This window comes from Globicephala melas, chromosome 6, assembly GCF_963455315.2.
Source record: "Globicephala melas chromosome 6, mGloMel1.2, whole genome shotgun sequence".
Classification (NCBI taxonomy): Eukaryota; Metazoa; Chordata; class Mammalia; order Artiodactyla; family Delphinidae; genus Globicephala; species Globicephala melas.
This window is the reverse complement of record NC_083319.1, coordinates 28,893,904-28,913,150: the sequence shown is the minus strand read 5'-3', so window position 1 is coordinate 28,913,150 and position 19,247 is coordinate 28,893,904. Positions and strand designations below refer to the sequence as shown.

The 19,247-nt window shown below is 34.4% G+C and overlaps 1 protein-coding gene across 1 annotated transcript in view; it reads left to right on the top strand.

Moving 5' to 3' along the window:
* Positions 1-17,054, top strand: part of SMC2 (structural maintenance of chromosomes 2) — a 51,056-nt gene extending 34,002 nt beyond the window's left edge. The window contains exons 19-25 of the mRNA XM_070045717.1: positions 953-1,096; positions 4,283-4,477; positions 6,380-6,580; positions 8,909-9,025; positions 11,893-12,053; positions 15,145-15,292; positions 16,184-17,054. Of these exons, the coding sequence (XP_069901818.1) occupies positions 953-1,096; positions 4,283-4,477; positions 6,380-6,580; positions 8,909-9,025; positions 11,893-12,053; positions 15,145-15,292; positions 16,184-16,342 (1,125 nt within the window). The 3' untranslated portion in view covers positions 16,343-17,054. The remainder of the gene's footprint in view (positions 1-952; positions 1,097-4,282; positions 4,478-6,379; positions 6,581-8,908; positions 9,026-11,892; positions 12,054-15,144; positions 15,293-16,183) is intronic.
* Positions 17,055-19,247: the final 2,193 nt, after the last annotated feature.

Below are 19,247 nucleotides of genomic sequence, written 5' to 3'. Positions count from 1 at the left end.
TTATTCATCAGTATTTATCACAAAATCCAAAAGTGAGATGTACTTCTTTAGGAGACACATTGCACATCTTCTGAGTCAAATTAAAATATGCTTTACTCTGAAACCCTGGAATTAAGTGTTATGTAATTTTGAGTAGGGGTTGCATTGGCTTGCTAATTTTGGAGAAAGAGCAAAGTTGCCTTTTGGTAAATGTTTCTTTCAAGAGTGGACCAAAGCTCATATCATGTACGCAGAGCTGTGTCGTATCAGAGATTCACTGTTGACATTTCTGTTTGATCATTTTCGTGAATATACATAAACTATGAAAGAATGATGTAAGACCAGGCATGTTATATTTACAAAGTGCTATTCGATCATAGACTGGTGATATCTGATTATATCTTTTGGATAGTGCCAAGGCTGGAATTTGACCTGCGTTTTTCTGTCTGCAGAGGCTGTGCTCAATCACTATTCTGTACAATTTCACTTAAGTCTAACTTTTGTTCATAGTTTTTTTTTGTTTGTTTTTTTTAACCCACCTTATGATTCTTTCATAGCTTGCACAGTATTTTCTAAAGAACTAAAGGCTATAATGGGAAAGAAGAAAATTAAGAAACTAATTTTTTTGTCACTGAATAATTGTTTAAAAAGGCTTTACCTCTGTTAATTTATCTGCTGTGTAGAACTGTATATCGTTTATCCCTATAGGAATAAAAGGATAAAGGATATAGTTTATACAAAGTTCTTTGAACCCTTAAAAATTGTATGTACATTTGTCTTTTTTTTTTTAATATAGAAAAATAAATTTCCTTTCCCCTTTCTTCTTTAGAAGTAGCTTACAAGTTTTGGTAGTTGAGTAACTAAGCTATGGGTCTTACTTGCTTGAGAATCTTACTAATTTTGTTGACATGCATGTATTTATTTTTCAGTAGTTAATAACCTGTTGAATGCCCAGATGCTGTGTTTCTTATAGGAAGTTGAAGCTATCACCCTGGAGCTAGAAGAGCTCAAGAGAGAGCATGCATCCAATGAACAACAGCTTGAAGCTGTAAATGAAGCTATCAAATCCTATGAAGGTCAGATTGCAGTAATGGCAGCTGAGGTGGCTAAAAATAAGGTAAGATTTACTAACCATATTAGAGAAATTACAAATGTTAATCTAATTCTGAAATGGTGGCTTAAAGATGTTTGACTTTAGAGGTCTTTAGAGACTTTATGGTCTCTTCACTCCTGTCATGATGAGTTAAAATTATGAGTACCAATCCAGAAAGAGACCTGAAATAATATTACTAACTGTTTTGGTCCAGGTCTATTCAGAAGACAAAAACTACACAGTAATTTCACCAGGCAAAGTTTAAATAAAAATTATTAACTATAACAGGAGTTTGTAATGATGCAGCATTGATTGCTAAGAGATAAAGAAAACTCTAAAGACTATACGAACAGCAGATACAGGGAACAGCGTTACCTATAAGGCTGAGGCAGTGCACCCTTGGAAGAAACAAATCTGGAAAGGAGCCCCATTTTACCTGCAGGGCTGAGAACCACATCTACTTGTAGAAGATAACTGTGGCCCACTGGTGGTGGAGTTTGGTGGAGTACTAGGGGAAATCATGCATAGGAAAGTGCTACACAGGGGCACTTGCTGGGAAATAGCTTTCCAGGGTGCCATGGAGAGCTGCCCAGCCTGCGGACTTGCTGGGATGCCAGGGGAAGCCATGAAAGCTGCTAGCCCCTGCACCTGACAAGCTTGCCTTTGAGAAAAGCACATTGGACCAAAGAAGTAAAGCCCCTTCCTTCTACAGTGACCCTATAGCATCCTTTACTGATGAGGCTTCATACTGTTGCACCTGGCAAGGGAGAAATGTCCCCATCTCAGAAGCAGGAAGTAAAGGGTGGATTTGGGACTGAGGGGCTTTCAAAATGTTATGAAGACATTTCTGTTATCTACAAATATTAGAAATGGTCCCTCATGAATATTGGATAACCTCTTAACCCTGTTTTTAAATTCTGAACTTGAATTCTGTTTTATTTCGTATTATTTCTACTCCTACTTTTTAAAACTGAGATATAATTAGCATAACATTTATATTAGTTTCCTGTGTATAACGTAATGATTCAATTTGCATACATTGTGAAACTATCACCACAATAAGTCTAGTAACCATACATAATTACAGAATTTTTTTTCTTGTGATGAGAACTTCAAGATGTACTCTTAGCAACTTTAAAATATACAGTAGTGTTATTAAATATTGTCACTATGCTTTACAAAGTGTACCCACTTTTGTTTTTTCAATATAACTTTCATTTTTAAGTTTTCTGCTGTGTGGCTATATAGATACTCTTTTTGTAAGTAATATATCATTGATCTTCATGTTAACTAAAATATAACAGCTTTTAACAAGGGAGTTCCATCCATTTTACGTACATTATAGTAAAGTGTGCTTTTGCCTTTTGTCATCAGCTTTTACATTTTCTGTTGTTTTTCCCTTGAGATGATTGTTTTAATTGTTGTAGCATGCAGTGTTTTAGAAAGTAGTTCCTTCCTCTTCATTCTGTTTGTGGTTAAATTCAAGTTGTTTTTTTTTAACACATTATTTATCAAACCAATAGCAGAATAACAATTCTTTATTCTTTTTGAAGATAAGGGATAGAAATGCTTTTCAGCTTAGTGTTTCTGATTACATTTTCTACAGTTTCTTTTCTGCCTTCTGACTTGTCTTTTAATCTCATTTTTCATCTCATTCCTCCATATTTTCTACCATCTTTCATGGACATCATGTGGAATTTTAAAAAATTAGATGTCATGTTTCTAAAGAGAAATGTGGAAGTAAAATAAGCCACTTCTTCCTTAATCTAAATAAAGATAAAATCAAAACGTACATATTTCTATAAAGAGGGCATCCATTTCTCTTTATGGAAAACTATAAAGTGGATCACTTAGTTTGTAAAGGTTGTTTTTTCAGGCTTTACATTCTAAATTGTTTCCATTTGCTGATAATAGTAACTAAGGACACTCTCAGGGAGCTAAGAAGAGAAATTGCCTACTAACTAATTAGGTTCAAACAAAAGTAAAATTTTATTTTTGCTCAATCTTAAGTGATAGATTTCCTTGTTTTTTTCTTACCATTGTAAAGATTGAAACAGTCATACCTGCGATGCAATCTTCAACCTCTAGGCATGAGGAAATCTTCATAAACACGATTTTGTCATGGGTTTTTGTTATGGGTTTTTTAGCTGAATGCTGTGATTTATCTTCCTCCTGCAAAGAACCTTGAGTGAGACAAATTAAACATTATAAAACATTATAAGGAAATTAAAGCATTTATGGCACATTCATAACCTAACCATAATGTCAAGTATTGTTTACTGCTCAAAATGATCTTGTTTTCTAATGAGCATGCCTAAAAAATTCCTAAATTTTTACTGGTGCTTTTCATCACTTACAGAGATCTATTCTTCCTCAGTCTTTTAGCAGGTTGTTCTACTTATCTGTTTTCCCTCTACCTAAATCTGAGTTGAGCTAGGTTTTTTTGTTTTCAGACATTTGTGTAAGTCTGTGACCATATCTTTTTACCAGAAGGACTTTTAAGATCTAGCAAAGAGGTTTGAGGGGGAGGAGGTGAGAGTTGATAGACTAAATCCCAGCTGTAATTATCACTTTGGAGGTTGAATAACTTCAATCTCGGGAGGTAGGGGATAGTAAAAGTCAAAGCAAGAAGTTTTTCTTTGTGCCACAGATCCATTTCTTCAAAAAAGTTTCTCTTTCTCTTCCATATCTCCGTTTTGATCCCTCTGCTAGAACCAAACACTGACTTTCTACTGCCACTGGTAAAGTCCCTATGGCTTACCTCTATAGAAGGGAAAGGAACAAATGCCAGCTTACCTGCTTCCACCCCTGTTCTTTGCCCCTCCTAATAAATGTCATTTGGGAGTCTGTCATATTATCTTGTAAACTCCCCAAAATGCCACTTTTTTGAGAGACCTCACAGGTCAGATTCCAGTAGTCCCTCCTCCCCAAGGTGATCCCAGTTACACTGTATCTTGCAGAAACATTGTTGCTTTCAGCATGAACAGTACATCCCATCCTTTTTTTTTTTTCTAGTGGTAATACAAGTTTTCACTTATCTGTAAATTCATTAGTCATTTTAATGGGGATATAAAATGTAGAGGGTTAGATGACTACCTGTCTGTAATCACATTGCCATCTTGCCCAGAAGTCTGTTAGATGATCTTTCAGTAAACTAAAAATGTCTCCATCTTACCTTGCTATATGTTGTCTTCTAATGATCTGTTTCAGGAGTTAGTAAATAAAGCTCAAGAAGAGGTGACCAAGCAAAAAGAAGTGATAACAGCCCAAGACAGCATAGTTAAAGCTAAATATGCAGAAGTAGCAAAACATAAGGAGCAAAACAATGAATCTCAGCTTAAAATTAAGGAACTGGACCACAACATCAGCAAACATAAACGGGAAGCTGAAGATGCTGCTGCAAAGGCACGTTTGTGTTGTTCGTTTTTACCCTTGATCAAATTTTTGCCTCTATGTTGAAATATTCTGGTAAACTGCTCAATGAAGACCTTACTATAAATGGCAGAACTACTGTGTAACATAACTTTGAGGCTTACAACTATGTTAACTGCTCCTCAGCAATCACCAAGAGGCAAAAATGTTTTATTTTTAAATTTAATTTCAGGAGTTTATTCCATCTCCAAGATGTTTTTAACCAAATATTGAGTGGTCTCCTATGGAAATGACTGGTTTTTATCCCCAGTTGCTCATAGAACTAGTTATTAATGTGTTAGTAGTAATAATATGTATTCTTTACCTTATTGCAAATTGAATTTAGGGAGCTCACAGAGAAATATACACAGGCAACTTCTAAAATAACGTCTTAAATGGTTTCTGGATGTCCTTATGAGGATCGGTTATAGTCAGTTTTAGCAGCTGCATTTGAAATCTGATGTTTTGCCAAGCAGTTATCTTTTTGAAGTTATCCCACAGTTTTTTGGTTACTCTTGAAGTTTCTTTCTTTCATGTGTCACAGTGCCTTAAGTACTTTTGAGAAAATACATGGTTTTGTAGAAATTCGTTGTTTAGTTAAGAGATTGCATTTATGTGGTCTTAGTAATTCACTCAGCATGTTTTCTTACTGGTGTGTAACAGTTTGGTGCCTTTTAAATCTTTTTAACATCATAAAAATACAAGAGATTTAACATACAAAACAGTTTTCCACCCTTTCTGAAAGAGCCATGAGTATCTGTTCAGGTTCATTACTTGGTTTAAAAAACATTTTTTTATGGCCACATCATAATATCCTAGTATTTTATTAGTATTGCTTTCCTAGTAGCCTCCTATTAGTGGATTCACTGAATTATTACCAATGCTAATATTACTGTTAATGGTTTTTTTATAATTGAAAATGCTAGTATTGGTGATTGCTAGGGGATTTTATTTACAGTTAGGGAAGGGGGTAGAAAGAAGGACTTGTAAGTGGAACTGCTAAAAAGTCAAGGATTCTTTGAAATACATAGTTTGTCAAATATTTATTGCATACTATGCCAGGCACTAAAGATATAAGAATGAACACAGAATGTGTTCATAGAGCTTACAGATCAGCAGGAAAGAAATGATTATTTTACTTTGGATTCTAGTGGTGAGACTGTACCTATGGAACTAATAAGGATGATTGAAGAGGATTAGATTCTACCAGTCAGAACCAACCTTGAACAATTCTAGTAGAAGAAAGTCTTCCTTAAGCACTATAATTAAAAAACTTTAATTGGTTATATTATATGAAGAAGTATTTTACTGTGCCTTGTCAAAAGAGGGTGGCAAGGGGATAGAGTCAATATTCAGGACAGTTTTTTACTTAGATTATAATTTCCAGAAGAATTATTAGATATCACTCAGGATTAGGCTTCCATGATTTTACCAACTCTGTGACTTAAGTATTCTTATAAGACTTTTAACTTTCACAAGCTGTTTTTTTGAAGCAATTCATTGAATTTGGTAAAATCTGGAGCCTCATCTGACTTGTATTTCATTATAATGGAGATGTTCTATATATGTGTGTGCATACACACACACACACACACACACACACACACACACACTTTGTAACTGTTTCTCTTGAGTTGGCTCTTACTCTCATGCTTGAGTAATAGGAAAATCTTTGTCTAGATAGTCTCAAGTTTCTTACCTATCCTCCAGGTAAAAAATTCTTACTTATTATAGGTCCACTGTCAACAGTGAATCTCATTTTTTCCAAATGTGTCATTGTGGGATTTTTTTCCCAAAATGTGTGGTTTAAAATTAGTAAATATTTAAGAAACTAATTTTTAAATAAAGGTTTGTAAGCAATGATATCATTCTATTATCATTATCACATGTGGCTAGGTGTCCAAAATGTTGAAAGATTATGACTGGATTAATGCAGAGAAACACCTCTTTGGGCAACCCAATAGCACCTATGATTTCAAAACTAACAACCCAAAAGAAGCTGGTCAGAGACTTCAGAAGTTGCAAGAAATGAAGGAGAAACTAGGAAGAAATGTCAATATGAGAGCTATGAATGTACTGACAGAAGCCGAAGAGCGGGTAAGTCACTTTGCTATGACTATTTGGCCACTTCAGAATATGAGTAGCATTGATGGCTTCATATGACCCCTGAGGCGATTATTAGAGTCAATCTTTTACTTGATGCTTTTGATAACTTGTTTTCTTTGCATTTTCCCTTTCTCCCTTTCCAGTTATTTCTTTTCTTATTTCATTCTTTTTGCATCATCAGTTATATATTCTGTTTTACCTTGAATGACTTTTCCAACTCCTTTCTTATTTTTGGTGTAAATAAAAACAACATTTTTGATCATGTTAGCTCTTCACATTTCTATCATTTCTTTCACTTGCCTTTTTGAAAGATTTTGAAAAATAGAGTACAGGTTTCCCCCACTGTCCAAAAGTAGCGCCAATCCTGTGAAACTATTCCTGTGAAAGGGTATAAAGCAAAGAAGCAATTACCTTAGGGCACATCTTGCTAACAGATACATAAAATAAACTGAGGTAAAGCACAGATGCTCATCGACACAGTTCAAAGCTCTGGTGGCTTAATGCTGAGATGCTTAGTGTTGTTCCCTGTGAGGAGCTTGATGGTGCCACTCTCCCTGCTCGGGGTGTGTGCTGCTTCTCTTAGGGCTCACTGCAAAACACATGTTGAACACTATTTGTGCTTTTTACCTTTTCTTGTAAAAGTAGTGGTGTAAAGCAAACTTCCGAAAAGTGGGGGACACCCGTGTCCTGCTGTCTGCCTCCTCACGGTCAGCCACTCCAAAACTCCTGTCTTCCTTTGACTCCAGTATATGCTGGAGCCATCACATAAGTAAATGGCTAAGATTGTTATATACATAAACACTGTTTTAATCTGTAAATGCAGCAGTGTCTTCTCTGTTTTAATGCTCTCAGTTACTTGATAATGTTATCCATCTCCCCTACCTTTTATAGTCTGCATGTCCCTAGAAAAACCCAAAGGAGAAAGCAGTTCCTATTGATGGCTCCATAGGAAATAGCAATCTGAGTAATTTTATATTATACCTTCTTTAATTCTGTAAAATTCTGTTTGAATTTGTATAGCAGAGTTAATGAGAGCTCTGTAAAAATGGAAATACTTATGAGCTCAATCACTTCTAACAAATTTTTTGGTAACAGGTTTTTGTAAACCGTTATTGACATTAGTGTCTACAGAGAATCTATGTTAGATGCTGAACAGTCTAATAATGCACCTGCTATGATCTCTATAAAACGTTCCTGCTGGTTTACATTTCTCCATTAAACCTTTGCAATATATGGCATCTTTTTGGAAAGGAAATATTTTGTCTGAATTTGAGCTGCTTAACATCATGAAACTTGTTTACTTTTACTTGTTTGCTTCATTAGATAATGATAACTGGGGCTAATGTTTTTTTAAAAGAATTTACCAACTCCCATCTCCTTACCAGAGAGGAAGGCTCTATTGTTGATCAGCAGCTGGCCTTTTGTTGTTATATTTTGTGTCACCACATATAAGAAACTACATGGAATTAGCAAGGAATAGGATAAAAATATGGCCAAGCTCCTAAAACCTCCTCTCCACAAAGGAGAGGGATGGCAAGGAAACTAGCAAGACTGGCTGGAGTTTTTCAGGGAGAATTTGAAGCTCCTTGAAATGTGAGGCTTTGAGGAGAAATAAGTTAAAAGGATTTTTAGAAAGTTCTGCTGCTGCTCATGGTTTATTCTCCCTCTGTTGCCTCCCTCAAATTTTTTTTCAGTAAATTTCTACATTAACCAGGGAAGGCTACTTTGAAGATGTGATGTTTGAGTGGAAACTTGAGGCACCTGTTATGTCAGAAATAGAGGAAGAACAATGCAGGGTCCATAAGGCTACAGTGAGCTTATTATGTTCACGAAACTGAAAAAAAGTGACCATATGGCTGAAGCCTGGGGAGGAGTGTGATGCCAGAAATTCAGAGATAAATAAGATCCAATTTATGTAGGACTTTATACACCATGGTGAAGAATTAAAATTTTATTTGTGTCACTGCTAAGACTGACCTTGCTTCTTAAGCATGCAGGGCTACTTTTGAGTTTACATATGACAAATTTTCCTTTTTGCCTTGGCTGCTAGGAAGATAAGGGAATCCTAGTGGAGTCAAAATATTTCAACAGCTTGTCCTATAAATTCTCAGTTATAGTAATTGAATTTTACATATAGATGATATATTTACTTTCCTTAATTTGGCTTACATTATAATTCAATGTAGTATATCTTTTTGGTAAATAGGAGTTGTATATATTGCATATAAGAATAATGAAATCTCTTTATTCTTGACTGAATTCTAGAATATAAAGAAAATTTTGTGTTTTCCCAATTAAGTATGCCTTTTATCTTACTAGTATAATGACTTGATGAAGAAGAAGAGAATTGTAGAAAATGACAAATCCAAAATCCTTGCAACTATAGAAGACCTTGACCAGAAGAAAAACCAAGCCCTAAATATTGCTTGGCAAAAGGTATTTGAACCAAAAATTGTATAATTTATTCTGTATGAGGAAAGGATGAAAGATAAAGTTAATAGGGTTGTACTCTAAGATGAATTTGAAATAGCTAATTTTCGTTTGAGGCACAGCTCAGACCTTAATTAAAACCTTGTAGGCTTTTTAAAGCATTTTGTCCTTTTGGACTTTACTACTGATTTGCACAGATAAGTTGTGTCATTCCATCATGCTCTCATAGTCTACTTCTCTGGTTCCTAAGCTATATTAAATTTCTAATTTTCTAGATTTCTACATGTTTCCTTCTTACATCGTTTGCCGGGTCTGGGTTACTGTTTACCCTCTTTCCTTCTTATGAGATCATAGGTTCTAATATTGGACAGTATCTAAGGCTTCTTCCAAATATCTGCTATAGTCCCACTCATCCTCTGCTTAAAACTGGAAGCATTATCTGTTTCACATTGGGGAAGCTCTCTCTAACTGTTGGAAAACCTCTCCAAAGGACTCCTTGAGTTCTTAGCTCTTCAGTTTCTCTTGCCCAGACTCACAGAGGTCAAATATTAGTTCTAAAAATGTTTCTATAGCAAGATTGTGTATTCCTTACCACTTATAAATTAATTGCATTTCAGAATTCATAAGTATTAGGCATTCTTAGATTTTTAGCAAAGGATTTTTATACATGTTAGATTAATAATTACATAATTATAAAGTAATACTAATTTTATATAATTATATTATAGTTAAGAGCAGTTCTGTCATTTTACATGAATTATCTTAATTCCATAACTTTGCTAATTATTATCTCTATTTTACAAATGAGGAAACAAGCTTAGAAAGGTGAAATAGCCTAATATAACAGTCAAAAGGTAGAAAAAGTGGAATTCTCTTTTCCTAATTAGAACTAAAGTTAAAATTGCCTTTTGTTGCTTTTTAAGAAGTAGAACTGGGTAATAAACAAGGAAGTTCAGTATTCATTTCCAGGATTCATATGCAACAGAATCCCAGTTACCGTTTTTGTTTCGTTTTATGACAACTTTGGCAGATTTCAAGGTTCTTTACTATTATTTCTACTTCCCTGGCTGCATAGATTTATCTCCTTTAGGATAATTCCTTAGCCTCTTCTGTGAATTTTTCCTATACCTACCATAGAAAAAGACTCCTCCTCAAAAGATTCCATAGTTACTATGCTGTTTGGTACTTTAACAGGCCTGGGCCTCGGGGATTTAACTGGCACCTTACCTCTTTTTTCTCTTTTTAATTCTTCAGGAACTTTATTTTTGGTAATGGCAGAACAATTGTGTCTTTCAATTGCATTGTTTTTCCTGCTCTACAACTTATTTTCAGTGTTCAGTCTCCCTGTAGTATTTGTCTTTTTAAAAATGCTTGCAAAAAGTTGGCCCCATTATTCTTGCACAATATGTGGATTTAACACTAGATCTGAGAGATTCTGTCTTTTGTTTTCCCCATGGTTCCTGGATTTAGTGTGAGTACAAATTTATCTTTTAAACTGATTTTTCCCCAGTCTCTAAAGTTCTCCCAAAGCAAGTAAATTTATTGAGTGCTTATGATATATGTCAGGCACTATTCTCCTATTAATTTTCCCACTTAATTCTCAAAGTAACCTAATGAAGTAGGTACTATTATTATCGCATTACATTATTTCCTTATGGCTTCAAGTATAGTTGATTGACAAAGCCAGAGTATTTTAGGCACTGGTTGTGTTTTTTGCTTTTTTGTTTCCTTCTAGCCTTATTGGAATTTCAAAATTCAGTTTATTTCCTATCTATATTCTTCTCTACCCATTAACTGAAAGTTTGTCTTTTCCCTTTTGGAGGAATTTCCACATGGGATCCAGGATCCATGGTCATCTTTGGAATTTAGTAGCATTTAGTAGTCTTAGTTTTGAGCTGCCTCTCTCCTGCCTGGTCAAAAATTTTTTTTTAAAAGAAAAGGTGTTTATAAATACAATGCTATCTTCTTTCATTCTCCTAGAAAAGACAGCAGTCCTCTCCTCATTGTGATGAACCTTGCCTAGCTCTGGAAATCTATCCCAGATAAAACTAGAATCTACTTTTTCTGTGTAGGATATTAGCATGTGTACAGTTGTTCTTAAGATATGTGTTCCTTAGTAAATTTATATTTAGGAGACTGTTTATGTCTAGGAGATTTCCTTATTACTACAAATATTCATAAAAAGTGTATTTGCACTTGAATTTTATACTTGAAGGTGGAGATTTCCCTAGAGAACATGGATGTCAAATCCTCGTGTGTGTGTGCACATGTGTGCGTGCATGTATACATTCTCAATTTTGTCTGCTGAACTCTCTAAGATTATTAGTCATGTCTTTGAAGACAGATGGCTGAATTCTCAAGGCATTGATCAAGTGTGTATGCACAAAAATTACTCAGTTACAGTCTAGAATATTGGTCCTAAATCTCTGTGTAATCTTCTGCTGAGCCTTTATGGGAATAGGCCAAATAGCTTCTTTAGCCTTTTTCTTTTGGGGCTCAATCCTGTTCCTGTCCCTTGATACCTTAACTTCTTTGGCTTTGAGAAGAAGCATAGAAAAGAACCACTGTTAGAGGTATAGCCTCTAGTTTCCCCTGGAAGTTAGAGCAAAGCTCAGTAAACTCTTTCTGTAAAGGGACAGATAAGTATTTCAGAGCCATGTAGTCTGTGTTGCAACCACTAGACTATATTGCTGGCAGCCATAGACAATACATAAGTGAACGGGCATGGCCAGATTTGTCACATGGACCATAACTTGCCAACCTCAGAGCTAGGGTAACAGACAACAAAATGCTCCTGCTGGTTTGCATATATACACATCATTTGATTCTTCTTGGAAAACCTTCTCTGATATTTTAATCTTTTTTTTATCCAGGTGAACAAGGACTTTGGATCTATTTTTTCCACTCTTTTGCCCGGTGCTAATGCTATGCTTGCACCACCAGAAGGGCAAAATGTATTGGATGGTCTGGAGTTTAAGGTTGCCTTAGGAAATACTTGGAAAGAAAACCTAACTGAACTTAGTGGTGGTCAGAGGTGAGTGAGTAATCCCTTTGCAATAATCCTCTTACTTTATTATAGTCCAACATCTCATTGCCTCCCAATTTTATTTCAGATTTGCTTTGCTATCTTTGCATGTAGAATTTAAGGAGCCTAATATGTGAGACTACAAATTTTAGTTAGGACATTTGATTAACATAGTAGGCAACAAAGTAGAAATAAGGATTAGCAACTAGAAAACTAGACAAAATACATGAGAAACAATTACTTTCAGACATTGGAAAATGGATAACCTAGGAGATACCTGAGAGAAATGAAACAAAAATGCTGAGTCCACTGTTTACCCTAGCTTTCTCCCTAGGAACAATTTTTTGACTGCAGATGCAGGGAGGGAAACCCACACAAAGTCCAGTAGTCTTACTAAAAAATGAAGGAAACAGATTAGAATTTGGGGAAGCCCCAGAGAGCTACACATTAGCATTACATTTGCACTACCCCTAAAGTGAAGGCTATTTTAGACACCCCTTAGCAAAGGTTCATTGCAGGCTCAACATGCTTTAAAGACAGACAACAACGTTGAGACTATAAACAACATAATCACAGTGTTCAGCATCTAATAAAAATTACTAGACAGAAATCGAGAAAATATGATTCTAGACAGAAATCGAGAAAATATGATTCATAACCTAGAGGAAAAACAGACCCAGAAATGACAGGTGATGAAACTAGCAGACAAGGAGGTTGAAGAGTTACATTAACTATTTACAAGAAAAAAAGAATGTGATGAGAGACATGGAAGCTATCAAGGAAGAATCCAGTGGAACTTCTAGAGATAAAAAATATACCTGAAAGGAAAAGTTTACTGCATAAGATTAACAACGGATTCGACAGAATAAAAGAAAGATGACTCAATTTGAAGACATATCAATAGAATCTATTCAAGTCAAGCTTAGAAACACAAAACTGTAAAAACAAAAAGAGCGTCAGTGACCTGTGGGACAATATTGAAAGATCTAACATACATGTAATTGGAGTATCAAAGGGAGAGGAAAACAGAAAAAAACAAAAAAAAAATGGACCCAGATTTTCCAGATTTGATGACTTCTGTAAACCCACATACTTGATTTCTGTGAACCCCAGGTAAGATAAACGCATACACTCGCTTCCTGCACATACAGTAACACAGCAAGGCATGTCATATAAAGTTGCTGAAAACCAGTGATTGATTAGGAGAAAAATCTTAAAAGCAGTCAGAGGTAAAAAGGCATATTAAGTGCCAAGGAACAAAGAAGAATGACTTTAGCCTTCTTGTTAAAAACTATGCAAGCCATTATAAAGCAGAAACTAACACACCATTGTAGAGCAATTATACTCCAATAAAGATGTTAAAAAAAAACAAAACAAAAAACTATGCAAGCCAGAAGTCTGGAACAACATCTATAAAGTGCTAAAAGAAAAATGTGTCAACCTAGAATTCTGTATCTAGTAGAAATATTCTTCATATTGAAGGCAATATATTTTTTCAGAAAAACAAAAGGTGGAAGAATTTGATTCCAGCAGAACTGTACAAGTTAAAGGAAGTTCTCTGGTGAAAGGAAAATGATACCAAATGGAAACTTGGATCTACATAAATGAAAGAAGAGTACTGGAAATAGCATGTTCTGGGCTTCAGGGAAGTTTCTCCCTGCCTTGTGTTATGCAGTGATTCAGACAATCAGTATATCGAGAGAAACTTAGAAGGTCATTTGGCCTAACTTCTTAACTGCAGAGAGCCAAATAATTAAAACCTTCTGAGAGAAAATTGTGAATATCAATATAATTGAAGATGTTTATTAATTTTGTATTTTTTCCCCTGCAGGATGTACAGTCCACAGTTCTTGAATTGTTCTCATGTGCTCTATGCCATCATGTAACTCTTCTCTTATGGATGTAGAAAATACTAAGACCTGTTAATTTCTCTTATGAAATCTTTTGTCATTTTTATGAATAGAAGTCCACTCTTTATTTTTCATTACTGATAAAATTCCAAAATATTTTAAGTCAAAAAAGACAGCTTCTGCTGCCTGTCAATCAAAGTTGAATTCCACAGTTTAGATCACAGCATCTTTAATTATTTTTGCCAAAGTCCTAGAAAATTTTTTGAGGAAAATAGAGAATGTATGCTTATTTTCTTACTGGAACCTAAAAATTATTTCCATAATTAAGATGATATAAACTTATTTTCAGATTATTATGGATTATACCATAATCCAGCATAGTAGTTTAAGTGTTGATGAGTTGTTTTTAAGCTCAGTGCCTTAAATATTTGGTACAGAGAAAGACACTGAAAAGTAATTTTAGGTTTCTTGAGTGACCTCAGCTACCCTCGCTACCCTCTATAGCAGTAAAGATCACTTTGTTTGGTTTTTATTGTACTGTTTCATTCATTTCCTTTGCTAGAAATTTTGGTTTCACCTTCCTAGACCCCCTCTACTTATACACACAATTTTTTTTCCCCACTTACATGTTTCTTAATAAATACCCTATTGGAATACAGTAAGCATTAGACTATTTACTCCAGTGCTGCATGTCAGGAGATATTTGAAGTTACAGAATTAAGTGTGCTACAGATGTTACTGTAATTTTAATACTATTTTTAGATAATTCTAAACATTTGTATTACAATAAACAAGGCTTTTTAATGAAATATTTAAGAAAAATATAAGAATTGTTATATTTCTTCATTCCAGACTAGAACAAAAACAGCTGTAGTTAAAGGGGATATAGAAAAGAACTGAAAAAGAGTTTTAGGGAGAGAAAGAGAAAACTATTAACACTAATATGATCTTTTCTTAAGGTTAGGTGCCAAATATAACATCCTAATTATCTGACAGGAAAGAACATATACCTGTTTTATTCAAAATAAAACTTGTTGAAGAGAGGGAAAAATGGAAAGCTAAAGTAAAAAACATTTTAATGAAACAAAAGTTTTCAAGTTTGAAACTTAAGATTCTTTTTTCTATAACTATCTTTCAGCTAAATTGGCACTATTCATAATAGTAACAGGACAGCAGATTTGCTTCAGTGCTTTGGTAAAAAGTGGTAAAATCAAGTTCTGACAGCTTTTCTTTCGGCCTTCTTTTCTTAGGTCTTTAGTGGCTTTGTCATTAATACTGTCCATGCTCCTCTTCAAACCTGCCCCAATTTACATCCTGGATGAGGTAGATGCAGCCTTGGATCTTTCTCATACTCAGAATATTGGACAGATGCTACGTACTCATTTCACACATTCTCAGGTAAGAACCAAAAAAAGTCTCAGAATAGTTCTAGTTTGTTTTCTAAAACTACTTTTTAGTAATGGTCAGTATAAATAAGATATTCAGGATTGAGGAATACTAAGGTGTTATGTATCTCTTTAAATATATTTCTATTCAAATGGGTATAGAAGAAAAGAGGGTTTTGTCTCTTATTAAAGAAAAGGGCCTGGAATTATAAATTATAGGTTGTAACATGAGGGAGAATCTAATTTTTTTGTAATTTGGAATTTTTTAGGGTAATTATTTTCTCTAGCTAGCTGCCAGAAGATACACAATCAAAACAAGACTGTTTCAAGGATACACCTGAAAAATATATCAGAAAATCATGTGGCACTTGATGGGGTACTCTTCATTCCTCCTAGAAAGTGATTTAAAAAACCCTTGAAGCTAAAAACAGTTTGTTTTTATTGAACTGTTGCTGCAGGAACTAAGGCTACTAAATATGATTACATAGATAATGCATTGAACAATTCTGGGGGGCTTCACTTACCATAGTTATCATAGACTGTGTATTTATTGTGGCAGTTTTTTTAGCAGCTAACAGTGGCATTTAGAGCTAGCAACAAGACAGTGATACTAACTGGAGAAGATAGCAACAAGCAGCCAACCAGCAGAAGATAGTAACTTGGGTAATGAAGTATTCAGAGTAAAATTAAGAGACTCCTAAAACTGCATATGGAAAGAATTCATTGAGGTGCCTAATAATAACTATTTGTTACTTGCATTTGAGGATGTGCATATGCATGGAGCCAAGCATTTAAAGCAATAACAAAGTATCACCAAATGATTCTTAACCTCAGTATAAAAAGAGTGAACTTCTTCAAAGATACTGCAAAAAGTACTTTATGCTGTTTTTCTTTCTCCCTTAAGTTCATTGTGGTGTCCCTAAAGGAAGGTATGTTCAACAATGCAAACGTCCTTTTCAAAACCAAGTTTGTGGATGGTGTTTCTACAGTAGCCAGATTTACTCAGTGTCAAAATGGAAAAGTTCCAAAGGAAACCAAATCCAAGGCAAAAGGACCCAAATGATCACATACGGAAGTTAAAAGTACAAATTTATTCTTTCACCTTGACTTGTTTTTTAAACATAAACTTTTTAAGAACTTGGGATTCATGTAATTTTTTCATATAAAAAATTTAATCATTTTGTTACCTAACCCATTTTCTCTTCCTTTATATAATCACTTATAAATGAGCATAAATTCCTCTGTTCTGAATTAGTGTAAACTGTGGTCCAATTACTGTGATTGTGATTTTATGTATGTCATCAAATGTTTTTTCTTACACAAGTCTTTTATATATTAGGAAGCCAGAGATACATATTTGGTGGTATGTTTTGTATGTAAAAGCAAAACTACAAAGAAACAGATGAAATTAAATTATAGGATAAATATAGCTGATAATCAGCTTTTAATAATTAGCTAATTCCTACGGTAATATTTGTGTGTTTTCTATTGCTAATAATGTCATTCAGGTAAGGAAGAATTATAAAGCAAGTAGCTGGACCAACAAAGGGAACACAAAGAAAGCTATTAGGCATGCACTGAGTTATTTGTGGTTAGTTCCTTGAGGACAATGCCAGATCCTTGATTTAGACTCAGATGGGAAGCAGATCTTAAAAGATTTCTGTCATTTTAATGACGTTTGAATATCATGTTTCTGTATGCTTAGTAATTGGTCTGTGCAGTCTTGTCTTTTTAAAAATCTTTATGAGTATTTTAATAAAAGCTTGGGAGAAAGGTATGTTGCATGCTGCTCTCTGTTGCAAGTTTATCTGAAGTCTCCTAATATTTTCAAAGAGTTTTGTCAGCCTTTTCATAATCCAGTCAATAACAATCTTGGTGAGTGAGAATATAGGAGCCAATATATATAAATAAATAGATCCATCTGTTCTACCAAAAGGACTCAAAATTTGATGATTATTATATTTCTTAGTGTCCTCTGCTTTCCAGCTTAAAACCATGAATTTCCTTTAAGATTTCAAAAGATGGCGCTAATAAACACTGTAAGAATACTATATATGGTTCTTAGTATCTCTTAATATGTCCCTAGAACCATGTGTTCTGAACTCCAAATCTTGAAAGTTCTGACACGATCTAGTCTGACCTTGGGTATGTTATTTTGGCCCCACATTTCTTAATACTTGAGTCTCAGTTCCTTTGTGGTATCCTTTTCCTAATGTACGCTCATACTTCTTGGCCTGGGTTTAATACTTCTCATCCTTCATCCTCATATCATATCTGAGCATGTCAGATAACACCCAGGTAACTGATACTGTGGGGCACATTGGAAAGACTGAATATGGAATTAGTTCTGTCCACTGTGGGAGGAGAAGGAGACAAAGCTGAAAATGCTGAGTTACAGGAAGTCCAGTGTCACATGCAACAGACGTAAGTATACTTCTTTTCAAATATATGTTTTGCAAATCATTTGCCAAAAAGAATTACATCAGTTCACACTGTCACCAATACAGTATGCCTGTTGACTAAAACCTAGTCAGACCTGGCTGTTAATTTTAATAGTTCTAATTTACTAGTTATAAAATATTTAATTGCTATTTGAATTATCATTTTATAAGTAACTTGTGGGATTGAATATTTTGCATATGTACTAATTTTGTTTCCTCTTCTAACAAATTTTCTATTTGTTTGTTTGCTTTCTAATGGAAATCCCCAAACATTAAATTTTTGTAATGTCATTATTCTTTGATTAGAGGGAACACATTAAGGGAAATGGGAACATTTGTTTCAAACATCTGCAATAATATGAGTAACTAATATTTATTGAGCTTTTTCTATACATCAGACACTATTTTCATTTGCACACCTTTTCACACTTAATCCTAGTAATTCTAGTAATAATCCAGTGAGGTAAGTAACTGTTGTCATCAGCACTATATAACTGACGAAATTGAATTGAGCAGAGAAGTTAAGAAACTTGCCCACAGTGTTCATACAGATAGTGAATAGCAGAGCCAAGATACAAATCTTAGTAGTTGGTCTCCAGAACCTATTATACACTACCTCTCTGACAGCTCAAACATCTGCATTTATTGTACATAGTAAATTTAAAAGAGGTCTGGATGACTAGTATGCACAACATGTGAAAATTATCTTTAGGAAGAACCACCAACATTTGAAGAAAGGATTCCTTGTATTTTTGTTTTGGTATTTCACGTATGCTAACAGCAAATGCAAAAGCAAAGACTTGAGAATCCCTCTTCCATATGGTGGAGTAATCTAACAGGCCAATACTCCCACAGTCATGTCATTTGCAAATAAGAGTGATGAGAGCTGGCATATTTGCCTTTTCCCCCAAATTAGGAGCATTCAATCTTTCACCACTGGATATAATGTTAGCTCTAGGCCTTTGGTAGATACTCTTTATCAAGTTAAGAAGTTCCCTTCTATTCCAAGTTTGATCATAATTTTGTCATGGATGGGTGTTGAATTTTCTCAAATGCTTTTTCTGCATTGATATGACCAGATGACTTCTTCTTTACACCTGTTAATGTTATAAATTTACATTGCTTAATTTTTGAATATTAAACAAGCCTTGTATCCTTGGAATAAACCCCACTAGGTCATGATGTATATTTCTTTTTAGCTGTTGCTGGATTCTGTTTGCTAATAGTTTGATCATGATTTTTGTGAATATTCATGAGGGGCATTGTTCTGTAGGGTTTTTTTGGGTTTTTTTCCTTCTACTTTTTGGTTTCAGGGTAATACTAGCTTTATAAAATGAATTTGGAAATGTTTCCTCTTTTGTTTTCTGGAGGGTTGTATAGAATTGGTGTGAATTCTTTATTTTGTAGAATTTTCCTGCGAAACCATCTGGGCCTAGAGATTGGGGAGGGGGGTGGTAAAATGAGTACAGTTTCTTTAATAGTTATTGGGCTATTTAAATTATCTATTTCATATTGGGTGACTTGTAT